General features: G+C 40.0%; 1 protein-coding gene across 3 annotated transcripts in view; it reads left to right on the forward strand.

The window, feature by feature from the left end:
• BEND7 (BEN domain containing 7) overlaps positions 1 to 15,827 on the forward strand; it is a 55,218-nt gene extending 39,391 nt beyond the window's left edge. For all 3 annotated transcript variants that reach the window (XM_083464190.1, XM_083464191.1, XM_083464192.1), the window contains 4 exons: positions 2,506 to 2,731; positions 9,329 to 9,448; positions 9,902 to 9,952; positions 13,165 to 15,827. In XM_083464190.1, the coding sequence (XP_083320316.1) occupies positions 2,506 to 2,731; positions 9,329 to 9,448; positions 9,902 to 9,952; positions 13,165 to 13,208 (441 nt within the window). In that variant the 3' untranslated portion in view covers positions 13,209 to 15,827. The remainder of the gene's footprint in view (positions 1 to 2,505; positions 2,732 to 9,328; positions 9,449 to 9,901; positions 9,953 to 13,164) is intronic.
• The last annotated feature ends 381 nt before the right edge of the window (positions 15,828 to 16,208 follow it).

Genomic DNA, 16,208 nt, shown 5'->3' on the forward strand with positions numbered 1-16,208 from the left:
TGAGAAACCCGTGCTGGATCTTAGTAATTGCATCATCCTTTTCTAAAAAACATTATTATTATCTAAGTATACCACACAAGATTATTCCAGCTTGCTAAATTATATTTTAGTCTGCTTGTGTTAAACTGCTGTCGCCCACTCAAAGGTCTAAAAATATGGCTGACTGGATATTGAAATAACTCCTTTTGTTTCCAACCAAATTCTCAAATGTACAAAAAATCATTCCCCCTCAGCTGGTTAAATTGGCTACTGATAAATTGGCTGAGATTATTGAAATATTTGGCTTTTACAGGGAGAAATCATTTACAGTTATGTCAGGAGAATATGTGAGAGCTAACAGGGGCGCTATCTGCACAAGTGCAATGTTTTCATTGCTGGCTATAAAAGGGGGAAAGCACAGCTCGTACTGGAAGAGCTCCACTGTGGCGCAGCAGAATCATTGCCTTAAAATGGTTGCACATAATAAGTTAAAAACCGGTTCGTGTCTGTTGCTTGCAAGTCCCCTAACTACTAAATGAGGGCGGGAGACTGCCTGTGAAGACAAGGAAAGGTCAGTATGGCTGGGACAGAAAGCTCCCGCAAGACCTTGGTCGAGGAGAAATTGTATGCAGTTGACCGGGTTTAACCAGAGGGAACCAGGGGGCTATGGAAAGACACCTGCTGCTAGGAGAGTTAAGGCACCGGGAGTCCAGTAACTGGTTGGCTGGAGACAGAGAAGCAGGAATACAAGTGGGAAAAGAGTGGAAGCAGAACCCTGAAGGGAACAGTTCTTATAGTTATATCCAAATAAGATGGGAATAATTATGTCCTTGGCTTAAAGCAGGGTAGTCATCAGCAACATTTGACACACACACCCCAGCCCTTATGTTGCCTTTCCAAAGTCGGGTTTGATGTGGGTTTGAGCAGGAATTCGGCTTTTACTTAAGATATACACCAATAAATTATGTAGGGTTTGGGGCCATAAGTAGGAATAGTGAGCAGACCACACTAAATTGTAAAGACATTTTTGTTGAAAAAAAGTTTGATTGAGATTGATAATGCAGGATTTGCAGCTGTGTGAGAGAATGGGAATTGATATATACCAATAGATTTTGAGCCCATTGTTCTGCATTCCAAAAATAAGCAAAATCTGAAAAATGTCATTCATTTGTTTAAAGATATGGTGTGGGTTTTCTGTAGCCTCAGTATACTAACTTTGCTAGATTTGTTTCTTTTTAAACTTAATTTTAGGAAAAGAAATGTCACTTGGGTATTATAGTGAGGATTCTAGAAATAAACATCATGGGTTGTATTCCAGTATGTCCCTCTGCTCATGGAAGCCTTTTTGCTCCAGCAAATTCCCCTTCCAGAATCAGATCTTGCCCTAGTGCCAGTTATTGCAAGTTCTTAAGCTGAATTTACAGTTGGGAGTCAAAGATAAATAGAAGGGCTTTTTCATGCAACATGTCATCAATATATATGACATAAGGTGTGATGAAAGGCACAAGCTGAAATAGCTTTGAAGGGGGATTCACCAAATAAACGGAGGATAAGTTGATCAATGACTGTTAGTCATAATATTTAAATGAAACCTTCATGTCCTGCTCCTGAAGTTCCCAGAGGCAAGTGACATGCAGCTTTTGGACAAAATAGGTGTTGAGCAACAAATAAATATTTTTGTTCTTATACTCTGACTTTTGTTTCCTTATATTACTTGCTTAGATTTCAAGTAATGTGATCACAACAGTTTATTATGGTGGGATTAAACATTTAACAGTGAGTGCAGGATTGTAGCCATAGTAATTTTAGTTCAAATTCCTAATGGGCAGTATCCAATTATTCAAAGCTGCTGCTGTACTGAATAAATATTTCATAATTGCAGTTGCCAGCATTAAATTAATTAACATCCAGGTAACTAGCTCCTTGGGATTTCCCCCTGTTCTAGTACAGTGGTGCCTTGCAAGACGAAATTAATTCGTTCCGCGAGTTTTGTCGTCTTGCGATTTTTTTCGTCTTGCGAAGCACGGTGTCGGGAAAGTTTTGGAAAAGCTTCGAAAATCACCAAAGTCTTTTAAAACCTCAAAAAAGGCTACCACACCGCGTTCTGTGAGTTGCTCCTCGAAGTCAAGTCACAACTGTATTAACGGTGTTAAGAAAAAGGAAACAAACTTGCAAGACGTTTCCGTCTTGCGAAGCAAGCCCATAGGGAAAATTGTCTTGCGAAGCAGCTCAAAAAACAAAAAACCCTTTCGCCTAGCGAGTTTTTTGTCTTGCGAGGCATTCGTCTTGCGAGGTACCACTGTAATTATAATTTCGTAAAGATAATGGACAGAGCAGGTTTTGATGTGCATTTTGTTATACTCAGTTGATAATTTTGATTTCAATGTCTATTTTATTTCAGTGTCTATTCTGGTGTCATAAAAGTCTAGTATGTGTGTTGATGTGAACATGTTTTCCTTGGATGTCATTTGCTGACAAAATAGTTATGAAAGAGGTGCTAATAAAGCATTGATATTCTTTTGGTAGCCAGAAGTGCAACTTGCTGAAGGCTTTGACGTCTTTATGCCGAAATCACAACTGGACTCTATATTAGCAAATTACACTCGTTCAGGAAGTCTGCTGTTTCGAAAGCTGGTGTGTGCATTTTTTGATGACAAGACCTTGGCCAACTCTTTACCCAATGGCAAGAGGAAAAGAGGTCTCAATGACAACCGAAAAGGACTAGACCAAAATATTGTGGGTGCAATAAAAGGTATTGTTCTCTTTCTTTTTTAAAAATGTTCTTTTATAATATAATCTAGTGGTTATGCTGTATCACGTTTTGGGAGTTGCTAAAAACATTGGTGATCTTTACAAATTTCTCAAGCTCATCTGCAAGCCTGCCTTGGCTATGTGTTCCTGATATCTGATCTGAATCAACAACCTTTTGCATGGTCAAACTGTTCCGGGACTACATCATTTCAGATTGTAGGTTGAGGAATAAAGATTTGCACACGTATCACTACTGACATTTAAGACTTGTTCCCTCATTAACACTGAACACATCTCCAAACTGGTAGTACAAGGCATGTGCAAGGGCTTGTGTGAAAGACTGTACACTTGCTGATTTGTACATCTCAACTATTGTGTACATGAGTACATGGACTGCACATTCATTGAATGTTACATGTGAAAAATGTTACAAATGTACAGCTCAATTGTTGGTATACACAAGTACAAAGATTCTACACTTATTTAATGTAATATGTGACGACCCATGCCAGGATGCTTTTTTTTTAAATGGGGGGAATCATTCAGACATGGTGTTTCCAACCTACAGTTTAAAATAGTTCAGTGTATATTTTACTGCACAACAAGATGCTTGTTTTCACTGGGCCTCGGTCTTAACTGAACCTTTTTTTAAAAAAAAATTTTTTTATTAGTTTTCAATACAATATACATATAATACCATATCAAAAGTTTATCACAAATGATCTCTTACGGGCTTCTTTCAGCTTATCTGCCAATCATCCGTAATTAATTTTTAGTTATGCATTTCCTAAATTTAATACTGCCTTTTTATATACCTTCCCAATCTTATTTTCTTTTTTACAATACTCCTCAAACTTTCACAGAGCTTCTTGAAATCCCACAAGCGTTGTTTGCTCATCACATATATTTTTCAGATACTCTACAAATTTTCCCCAGTCCTCGATGAACTTATGGTCTCCTTGATATCTAATCTTCCCAGTTAGTTTATCCAGTTCTGCATAGTCCATCATTTGCATTCTCCATTCTTCCAGGGTTGGTAATTCCTCCTTTTTCCATCTTTGGGCCAATGTATCATAACCGACTTGACTTCCTCATCCTTCATATGCCATTCCAACAACATTTTGTACATTTTTGATAAAATTTTACAATCATTATTTATTATTTCTATTTGAAATTTTGAATCTTTTTCAACATATCCATTCTCTCTAAAATCCTTTTTAAACATTTCATTTACTTGAAAATAATGCAACCAATCATATACATACTTTTTTACTTGTTCGTAAGGTTTCATTTTCCATTTTCCTCCTTCTTTTGCTATCAACTCACCATATGTAACCCAATTCCCTCTCATATTGATTTTCTTTACACTCATAACCTCTAACAGAGATAACCAGTGTGGGACTCTTGGTTCTAATAGGTTTTTATACCTATCCCATATTTCAATTAAAGATCTCCGGAAGATGTGGTTCTCAAAACCTTTATGGTTTTTCTTCTTCTCACACCATAAATAGGCGTGCCATCCAAATCTGTTATTGAACCCTTCCAAATCTAACAATTCTGTGTTTTCTAATTTTATCCACTCTTTCAACCAACAAAGACATGATGCTTCATAATATAGTTTGAAACTTGAAATTAACTGAACCTTTTTGATGTGGTGCTTACAGATCAGCATTGAAGAAAGCTCATTATGCAACTGCGTATGATGATCTTCTTTTGTGAGAAATGAAATTATTAAATATAATAATTATCATAAAGATAGGGATGGTAAGATGCTATTGAGGGTCAAGAGGGTCAATGAAGTAAAATATTGGTTTTAAATGTAGATATTGGGAAGCACGCCATGCATTTTTAAGAGTTGTATTATCTGGCCCCCATTTCTTTGAAATTTCCAACTACAAATTAATTATTTCACCTACAACATTCTTAGTCCATTGGGATGCAGCGGTGATGTTGCTGCAAGATTTTATGTTAACAGCTTAAAATGTTTCTTTTGATTGAGTGGTGCATACATTTTGATAAATAAAAAAACAAACAAGATACCCTAGCCAAACATGTTGCTGGCTATGATAGCTCTGCGTGGAATGGAAAGGTAGAGGGAGGTTTGCTGGTTCACATTCTGGAGCCAAATATCTCTTTGACCTGTATGTCTTCCTCTGTCTGGGGCCATTCCTAGAAACAGCTATGGAGTCCGGCACCCATCCCTTGCCATGCAGGTGGGACAAGCAAGCCCAGTTTGGTTTGTATAGCAGGGGTTGTGGCTACTGCTCTCCTTGTTCAGAAAGGCAGATAAAAAAATTAGGAACTAGGGTGTGTGCTGATTGAACACAATCTCTTTTTTAAAAAATAATTTTTATTAGTTTTTTTTAACACATATTTAACACAAACAATACACAATACAATGACAAACAAACACATAAACATGTAAAATTTCAAAACCTTCTTTTCTTGAACCCTGTTTCTCCGACTTCCCCATACCTTCCCTTTCTGCATCCCTATTTTCAAATTTCTTCCAGCAAATCCTCACTTCAGAATTAAGCTAATTCACCTTTTACTCCCCCTGTCTTTTACCAAATCAATACAGCTGTAACTTATTAGTTTCCCTAACCTTGGCATTTTAGCACTCATTAATTTTACAATAGTTCCGAAGATAATCTTTAAATTTCTTCCAATCTTCCTCCACCGTCTCTTTTCCTTGGTCTCGGATTCTGCCAGTCATCTCGGCCAGTCCCATGTAGTCAATCACCTTCATCTGCCATTCTTCCAGTGTGGGTAGTTCTTGTGTCTTCCAATACTTTGCTATAAGAACTCTTGCTGCTGTTGTGGCGTACATAAAAAAAGTTCTGTCTTTCTTTGGCACCAATTGGCCGACCACACCCAGGAGAAAAGCCTCTGGTTTCTTAAGAAAGGTATACTTAAATACCTTTTTCATTTCATTATAAATAATCTCCCAGAAGGCCTTAATCCTTGGGCAAATCCACCAAAGGTGAAAGAATGTACCTTCAGTTTCCTTACATTTCCAACATTTATTATCAGGCAGATGGTAGATCTTTGCAAGCTTGACTGGTGTCATGTACCACCTATAAATCATTTTCATAATATTCTCTCTTAGGGCATTACATGCCGTAAACTTTATACCGGTGGTCCATAACTGTTCCCAGTCAGCAAACATAATGTTATAACCAAAGTCTTGTGCCCATTTAATCATAGCTGATTTAACCGTCTCATCCTGTGTATTCCACTTCAGCAACAAATTATACATTCTTGACAAAATTTTTGTATTGGGTTCTAACAATTCCTGATTGAACACAATCTCATGGCAACTATACTTGTGTGTGAGTCCAAATCTAACTGGGGTCCCACTCCACATCATATTTAGCCTAGTTATTAATCTGACATTAGCTGTTGCTTTTGACTTGTAAGACAGAACTTGAAATGAGCACTGAAAATGGTGAGGCAGCTTGCATATATGCTGCCAGTCAGGCAAACTGCCTGCATTTGTTTGTATTGTGTTTTATCCTGCACACTTAAGCATAGCCATTTTAATCTGGTTGTATCAATATGGGTCCGTTTAGCTTCAGGGGCTTTGTCAGCACCAGCCTGCTACTTCAGAAATCTGAAGTCTATGGCTCACCAGTTGTTCCTGGACTACAACTTCTATTGTTCCCAGATCATTGGTCTTACTGATTGAAACTGATCGAAGGTAGAGTTCAGCAGCGTCTGTAGTGCCATAAGTTCCCCATCAATGCCCTAACCTAAGGCAGTTCTCAAATACTGATCATTTTCAGTTACAACCAGCAGCTGATAGTATCTAGAGTGGTAGTGCTAGGCACTGTTTATAATAAGAGGGCTCTCTTTATATTGTCTTTATGGTATCACACAAGGGATGCTGCATTGAGGACTTTGATATGCTGGATGGGGGTTCTTCTCCCAGAAGCAAACACAAGGGATGGCACCCTGTGGAACTTAACTCTGCCTGGCTCCATTTGCACGTTCTGCCTTCCAAGAGCTGTTCTGCTGGATACTATGGGCCCATTTATCCCTTGTGGTGGCTCAGCCAGTGTTAAGATCGCACTAAGAATGAAAAGATGTTCTTTGCATCATTGCCACTGGGTTCCTCTGTAGCCCTTTCAGATGTTCTGTAATCAATACTTTTGGCTCTGCTCAATAAATCAGTTAAGAGTGTAAAGAAAAATGTTTACTCTGCTGAGGTAGTTTTATATCAATGATGGTTGTTCTCTTGCACTTTAGAAATGTGCACTGTTAAGCAAAGAAAAATTCAGAGTATTTTTTCCTCCTTTACATCTGGTATGTTTAATAGTAGAGCGATGGCCATCAAAGGATGAGAATGTTTACAGAAATGAAGCCTTAAAGATGGGCTTGTAGCAGAGTGTGTGGTTTGGGTACTTTTCCAAGCTGGCTTTGCTATACATTTCCCCCCATAGCCCCTGTCTTTGTCTGCCTGGACTGTTGCCTCTGTTCACTGCCTCAGCTTTACCTGGCTCTCAGGTCTTTTGCTTATTCAGTCCTGGAAAGCTTTAGCCCAGCTTTCCCCAACTTGCCTGCCCCCCCCCAAATATATTTTGAGCTACAACTGCAGTGGGGAACCTCCAGCCCACAGGCCTCTTTAGACCCACCAGGCCTCCCCGTTTGTTTGTGGGTTTTTGGCCCATTTGGCCCATGAGACGGTTTGGGCCAAGCCACACCCACTTGACCTATAATGGGATGGATAAACATGTGGCTGATCCAACAGGGGCTTTGCAGGTAGCACTAATCAGCTGATTGGTGGCACCTGTGAAGTGTTGTGCAGAGTGTCTTCAGGACAGAGGTCCCTCATCAGCAGGACTTGGTAGCCTGGTATTTGTGAAGCCCACAGTGCAAAAGCCCCATGCCCCTGGCTTCACAAGGTCTGGCTGTCAGCCGATTGTTGGGCCCCTCGTCACACTTCAGTTGTGGATGTGTGGTGGCACTTTTGAATGGGAGCGAATATCAGCTTTCATCCCAGGTAGGCCCCCCCCCCATCTTAAGTTGCCCAAAATGCAATGTTGCCTATCAATGAAAGCTATAGATTTCCTAACTGAAGTATAGGTACAGATCTATGAAATCAATGGATTTCATAGCTCTACAGGCCAGAGTGTTACATTTTGGGAATATTAAATGAAGATTGGCCATCACAGATCAGAGCTGATCTTTGCTCCTGTTCAAAAGCAGCACTGCTGCCTGTCACTGAAAAGCACCCAGGGGTCTGGTGGAGAGGGCAGGGAAGGAGCCTTCTAAGACCCTGCGGTCCTTGGCTGCTGCCCAGCCTGGCTGATCACTGGGGTGAGTCCTGGCTGTTTCAGCTCATCGTTGGGGCCATGTTGGAGGCCTGCATGGCTCCATTTTTTGCTCTATTTCTTGTACATTTCTTGTATATACTCTATTTCTATAATCAGGAAGTACAGTGGAGGAATTGAGGTTGGCTGCATGGAACATGCAAGAAAGGAGCTGATTGGTCATTTGCCTGGTGATATCATAGCTGACATTCATCCTCCATTCAAAGCTGCTGCTGTTGTATGATGGAGCACACCTGAGGCAGTCTCTCAGGTTAAAGGTCACCAGTTCCCCAACAACACTGAAATATTTCCTGTTTTTCTTTGCTTCCTCATACTCCCACTCCTGACCATTCTGGTTAAACAGCCCAAGAGCAGTAAGGCATATAAATAGTGAACTCAGACAGTCATTTAAAATGTTATTATAAAGATACCTGATTATATATTTGGAATTTTTCACAGAAAACTAAGACAGATGATCTATACCTCCTTTGCCCCTTTTGTAATAAAAAAAATACTTTTTAAAAAATGATGTGTCAAGATTTTGTTTCATGAGGAAGCAGTGTTGTCAAATATATGTTCATAAAAAGCACTGATGTGTAGATGAAATGTAGCTTGAAATGTGCACGAAAGGTTTACCCTTGTTAATTCTGTTTTATAAAATCAAAGCCAAATGTTGGTCATATTTGCATGTAATGCTGAACAGTGGTTTAGTGGTACATGGGTTGAGCTGGAAGGAGCCCAAGGAAAAGCATCTGCCTCACATGCTGCCCTATCCATTTCCCACCGCAGCCAGGAAAAGGGCTTCTGCTGGGTTTAGTTTCACTTTTATGGAATCCTGGCTTAGTACTGCATGTGAACCAGAGAGCCTAGCTTGGCATTACATTCATGCCATGGGTTATAAAGCTAGCTTGTTTAAATAATATGTTTGTCATGAACCATGATCTCTGGTTCACGACAGAATTATCCAAAAATGAAATAATTTTTTTCAGAAGTATTCTATGATTCAAGCTTACATTGCAAGTTAGTTTGTTTGAAGGTCTCCCATGTTAGTATCTTCCTGCACTTGGAAAATTGTTTGGGAAGAATAAATTTACATGCTGACTTTGCTCAGTCATGGAGATTTTAAGTTACAAAAATGTAAACATCCAGTTCTCACATTTTATATAAAATGTAGAATGTTGTTGTGAGTTTGCTTTTCTTGTGTCCGGTTACTTAAACCTTGGTTTGCAGTTTTCCATCCTTTTCAACCTTTTGGTAAAGAGATTATTTGTACCATCTGTTTTTAGTGTTCACAGAAAAATACTGCACTGCAAACCATGTGGATAAACTACCTGGCCCAAGAGACTGGGTACAGATTCTTCAGGATCAAATCAAACTGGCAAGAAGACGGTTAAAAAGAGGCTCAGGTAAGGGAGGGTTAGAGGTAGAAAGCAGATTGAATGCAGATAGCAAGGTGGCAAGACAAACAGTATGACAGTGAGCAGCCTGAAGCCAGCCTTTAAGAATTACTGAGGAAGGACCCTGCTCCTAAGGGCTGATTCAGGCCTATGTACATTTCTTAGTCTTGTCACTCAACTAGTCATTATGACTCAGAGTTGAATATCTGAGTCACCTCCATTGAAATATTCATCAGTCACCTTCTGAAGAGAACAGGTTATTGTCTTATGGAGCAGCTCTTCCTTTGAATTCCCTAAGTTCTTAAAATGCTTCTAATTTGTAGGGGTTTTGATGCGTTCGTGTAGTACACTTGCCTGTTTTCCATTCCACTTTTCCCATTTAATTTTATTACTACTGTTTTACTTAATTCTAATTGTATGTATTATGGAGAATAATATATTTTATGTATTATCTTTATTTAGTAGAGACAACCGACTGTGATGAGAAACTGGACCTTTCTCTACTACAAACAGGTAAAAAAACTGTTGGTTAATAAAAACAAATTGGCCATTTGTTTGCTTATAGTCTCATTAGAATTGGGCTGTCTGGAATAACCTTGCACAATATAACATCTCTTACCTAAACTTACATTTTCCTTTGTCACTCGATATGCCTCACATTTTCTTACTCTCTGTTTCCACTGCCTGTTCCGTAGTGCTAGGAGTGGAGGCTATTCCATGTTGAAGTGCTCCTCCACTGGAGGCAGGGGACTGAACATAAAACACTACAATTCAGGAAGGCCAGACACCCTTCTCCCTGACATCATTGTGCCTGTGCCCAAGGAGTCCTTCATTACAGAGAAACATTTAAAATGTGACCTTATAACAGCCAGAAGTCTAGGGAAAGCTTTCGTACTCAGTAACTACTGAATATATAAATCTGTCCTCAGGTCACAGAGATTATAAAGATCCCTTCACTCTTGCTCCCTACACCCAATCAAGCAATCAAGGCAATTTATGTAAGAAGACATGATAATCAATTTCCTTAACGAAGTCTTTATATGTCAGCTTTTAATTGCTCTAGTAATTTTATTTAGCATTTTACTGGTGCCCATTTCATCTCATGCAATTTCTTAGTGCTGCTAATTTTTCTACTATCAGAAGTTCACAAGTGAGACACAAAGAGGCAGTCACATTAGTAGAAATCTGATTTCTTTGGTCTCCTTTCTGCAAAAATGTGCATAAGGAGAAAAATCAGTTAATATTAGCCATAAAAACATAGAAGCTTACTTAAAATGCCTGCTAAAATTAAATCTCAACCACACACCTGAAGTTCAGTGGGGAGGGGCCTGTTTGATCACCTCCAAGAGGGCGTTCCACAGAATGGGGGCCCCAGCACCAAATGCCTGGGTTCTGGCGTATACAGGCTGTGCATAACAGCAACTCCCCTAAAGACCTCAGTGGTTCTTTAGGTATCCTAAACCCAAGTTGTTAAGGATCTTGTGAGTTAACACAAGAACCTTGAACTTGGCTTGTTAGCCTCTGAGTAGCCAGTGCAAGCTTTTAAGCACTGAAACTTTGTGCTGGTGGTTGTCTGTTCCTACCAACAGTGTAGCCATAGCATTTACACCAGCTGGAGCGTCTAGACCAGGGAAGCCCTACATGGAGCACACTGCAATAACTGAGTCTGGAAGTTCATAATGGAATTACCATGGCCAGCCTTTGCCTGTCAAAGATGATGTCTGTAGCTGGTTAAGGGCCCTCTACCGGAGCCTTCAGTGAAAAAGATGGATCCAGAAGCACTCTCAAACTCTGAAAGCGCTCTTTCAGAAGGAGTGCAGCCCCATCCAGAACATGCAACTGACCAATCCACTTACCTGCCATTCCTTGACAGATTCCCAGTTTGAATATACATAGCCTCTTCTGACTCAGATGTTATGGCAATCATAGAATGGTAGAGTTGGAAGGGTCCCCAAGGGTCATCTAGTCCAACCTTCTGCAATGCAGGAATGTCAGCTAAAGCATCCAGGACACAGATGACCATCCAACTTCTGCTTTAAAACCCCTAAGAAGGAGAGTCCACCACCTCTTGTGGGATTTGTTCCACTGCCAAACAGCTCTTACTGTCAGATAGTTTTTCTGAATCTCCTGCCTTGTAACCTGAAGCCATTGGTTTGAGTCCTACCCTCCAGAGCAGGAGAAAACAAGCTTGTTCCCTCTTCCATGTGACAGCCCTCGAGACATTTGAAGATGGCTATCATATCTCCTCTCAGTCTCCTCTTTTCCAAACTAAACTGACCCAGTTCTCTCAACCTATTTGTCCCTACTGAAAATTGTTTTGTTCATTTGACCCCGTTCCCCAATCTCTTAGTCATCTTGAATCCCAGTTCTGGCTTCAGCAACATTGGCTACCACTCCCAGCGCACAGACAACACACTCCCCTGAAACGCCGAATGGCCACACTCAGTGGCTTCATTTCAGAGTTGAAGAGCATTGGGGACAATATTATGCCATGCAATCTCCCAACATTGTTATCCGGACATGACTCTCCAGAATGTGTGTGTGGTGGTGGTGGGGTTATCATTTGTGCTATATTCTGTAAGCCGCCCAGAGTGGCTAGGGAAACCCAGCCAGATGGGAGGAATATAAATAATAAAATTATTATTAAGTGACCCCAAATAAAAGTGAGCAATCAGGGGAGGGGAGATCATTGTAATTATATATATTTGTAGGGAGGGTGGGGTGGGAGAGCTCTGTTTAAGTGCTTTCTATATTGTTTTGAAAAAAAAACCTCAATAGAGCAGTGCTGTTCTTTCCACTTTGCAGATTAATTTCAGATATTTGATAGACACTCCCTTGCATTGTTATGCAAGTGCTTTGTTCTCCATCCATGTGTGTAATATTTTTAGATGAATTCCTTGTTGCTCTTAATACACACCTTTGCATGTGTTCTCTCCCTTATTCTCCAATTCTGTGTACTAGATTTCTCTCACAGTAATTACCGTATTTTTCGCCCCATAGGACACACTTTTTGCCCTCCAAAAATGAAGGGGAAATGTATGTGCGTCTTATGGGGTGAATGCACGCTTTCGCTGAAGCCTGGAGAGCGAGAGGCGTCGGTGCGCACCGACCCCTCTCGCTCTCCAGGCTTCCCGCAGATCTCCGCAAGCAGCGGGAACCCGCGCCGGGCTCCCGCTGCTTGCGGAGAGTTGCCTGCATGCCGAAGGCTGGGCACGCTGCTTGCGGAGAGTTGCCTGCATGATGAAGGCTGGGCGCGTTGAGCCCAGCGCGCCCAGACTTCGCGCACCTCTCCGCAAGCAGCGGGAGCCCTGCGCTGGGCTCCCACGGCTTGCGAAGAGTTGCCTGTTCTGGGGGCTGGGGTGGGGGAAGCTTGGGCTTCCCCCGCCCCAGCCCCGCGCCTGGGGGGGAAATAAATTTTTCCCCTTTATTTCCCCCCAAAAAACTAGGTGCGTCTTATGGGACGGTGCGTCCTATAGGGCGAAAAATATGGTAATACCTTTCCATAAGTGATTCCCAGGGGTTGTAATAAAGATACATAGCAAGAAATAAATTATGGACAGCCTGTTAGTGTTCTAATTCTATTGCAGACTACACCTTTATTATTATTATTACATTACACCTACATTATTACTTTAATGTTGAAATCCATAGGTTACTTTTAATGCTTGTGTGTCAGTTTTATACAGCCAACCTATCAGATCCTAAGCCCAGCTCTTCTTTTTCAGGTAACCTCTTTGAAACCACACATTCTGCACCAGTGTTTCACTAGCAGATCCAGACGTCTTTACTTTTGAGCAGGACACCAGCGCTATTTTCAGACTACTTCAATATCTGCGTTCTCTATCATGGCCTCAATCTTAAGTTTGTTCATGCTTTTGTAACATAGGGTAACAAAGCCACAAAATTACTTGTTTCTTATTTTAATCAGAATAGACTTGTTCAGCAAGGATATAGTGCAGTTAATCTGATAACCACTAAAATAGAACAAATTTTGTCTTTATGATTGCATTTCCCCACATAAGTATAAGCATGCTGGCTGGCTGTTTGTTCCATCTTTGATTAAACATTGAAACATTAACAAAGTTAAGGGCCTCCCTTAGAAAGGTGTTCTGAAGGACCCCATTTCAAATTGGATTCTTGTGCAGAAATCAAAGGGCCAAAAAACTTCAAAGTTAATAAATCATTAGTCATCTTTTCTGAAGACCCTTTCTCTCCCCCCCTCTCTCTCCTTAGCCTTTGACTTTCCTTCTTGGGTAAAGATGGTAAATTGCCAAGTATTCTTCTCTGAATAAGTTGCAATATGGTATTTGACAATAAGAGTCCCAATAATTGATGCTAATATTGATGCTGGTGTTTTGTCCAGAACAAGTATTGGTGAATGTGGAATGAACTGTTCTTAATATTGAGATTACTCAGACATTTTATTTTTCAGACCATTTGGTATAACAACCCCCCTTATCTCTCTCTCTCCCCCTGGCTTTTGAGTGCCAGCACCATCTTGTAGTTCCCAAAAAGTTATTTCAATAATTATCGCTGCCAATAGCCTCCCCAACACTCTTATACATGGCTTTTCTGTCATATTTGCATGAGATGTAGGGGAAATACCATGACATTTGGGGTGTGTTGATTTTCACAAACGCTCATGCCTTTCCTCATGCCTCTTCAAGGATCTGTCCAGCAGTGGGGGAAATGAGTGATAAGGAAGTGCATATAGGAACATCTATCCTGGTTTCCTTTGTTCAACTCAAAGGAGCATAGTATCACACCTTCCTCCTGAGCACGAGGAGTTCACGCATTTCCCCAACTAAGGATAATTCTGTCGTGAGTGGATTGGGTGTATATAATCTTCTTGCACTTACACTATGGAAACTAGGTGTTCCATAGTTACCCATAGGCTTTTTTTCCATAAATCTTCATCCCTTCAGTGAGAGCAAATGATAGCTCATATTGGGTCTCCACATCTTCAGGCCTATTTGTGAAGTGAAAATGCTCACACAATTACTTATATGTAAAGAGCATACCCATTCACTTCCTCCTCATCTGGCAGGTGTGTGAATCTGCCAAAAAAAAAACCGATTACCAGTTTTCTCCCTGTGAATATTGTAGGCCAAGGATGAAGGAAATTGGCCCAGAATCTGCAAATTACCGCCCCCCTTAATTTCCACGAAAGATTTGTTATTTGAAATTTCAGATAGATGACCAAACATCCTCTGGGTCAAGCTCCACACACTCCATTGTAATCAGATATATTAATATTTGTTATCCCCTGGATCATGGGTGGTGCTGGGAAAGAGAGGCCAGTGTACAAAATCTGAACCCTAAATTATATTAATATATATATATATAATCCCACCTTATCACTTGCCAGTTAATTAATATTTATATTAAATTCCTTCCAAAACGTATATATTTATCACCATTGTGTACTGATCTCCTTATCTCATTCCTCAGAGTTAAAACTAAAGCAAGTGTTCTGCCCCGTCAAATATTTTTGGCTTATTTTATATTTCTGCTTTTGAAAGGAAACTTTGACATGGGTGTTCATAAATTTATACACTGGTCTTTAAGGTTATTAACCACAAAAGCCCACAAATAATATCTGAAGTTATGGTTTATGTATTCTTGTTACCTTTTGAAGAATCAGGCTTCTGTCCTAGTCTGTGTGTGAAAAGGTACTAGGTCATACTTCCAGTGAAGGATTAATGAATGTTATATAATGAAAATTTCATAGTCATCTTAAGCACACCAGAAGACACTGCTGTAGATATTTATACAGAATCTTTTGTGTTTGTTCAACTCAGGCTGAATAACTACTTCTACTGCAGTTTAACACTTTTATGGAATTTTACACATAATGTGTAATCATTATTACACATATAATTATTGAAATGTGGCTGTGTTCTCTTGATGACAAGATAAACCTGACTTGCACTGCAGTCTTTAAAAAGTACATTTTCTCCTTAGAGATGGAAAGGATTTAGAGACTGTTCTCTCTTGAACAGAACTACTCAGTCTCCCCAGTAAATCTACAAAGAAGTCATACATATAGTAACAGTTAACCAACAATCAGCATTCTTTTAATAAATCTTAAAAATAATAGTATTCTTGTCTACTTACTGTGACTACTGTTCAGATTTTTTTCAGAAGTCTTTTTATAGGTTTTATTAGGAAATCATTCCATATTTAGGTAAAAAAAAGTATCTCAATCTTATGTATATAAGTTTTATTAATATGTACATATTTAGCTATTTTTTAAATTACTATGTTCTTAATAAAACCAACAAGGGACTAGTTGTGAATTGGTGCATAAGATTGTGTTGTGTTATCAATCTCTGGGAATCTGTCAAGTTCAGAAAAAAACACACAATAAATTACTCTAATTCAACAAGTGTCTCTGGTGTGTGTGTATCCACATGTGCTTTTCAGACATACCGTAGTTCAGAAAAGATTGCAGTACAAACTAATTTGTCCGAAAAGCCTGAACTACATTTGAGCAATACTCTAGCAGCCACCAAACCATGACAGTTCTGTTTCCTTCCAGTGGTAACCAGTGGAGAAAGTAGTGGCCCAGCCCATTACGTATAACTGTGCGCAGTAGGAACAGAGGAGACTGCAAGAGTATCTCCAGAAGCACAAGGACTTGAGGCTTCAAGTGGAGGACCAGGGGTGTCAGCCAGCGATTCAAACTGTGTGCCACTACCCATCTCTGGTAGGAGAGGCAAGCCAAGAAAGCCTTTTGTACCAAGAGTCCTTCAGAATGGATCAAGTG

Source organism: Podarcis liolepis, assembly GCF_965112155.1.
Source record: "Podarcis liolepis genome assembly, chromosome: 10".
Taxonomy (NCBI): domain Eukaryota; kingdom Metazoa; phylum Chordata; class Lepidosauria; order Squamata; family Lacertidae; genus Podarcis; species Podarcis liolepis.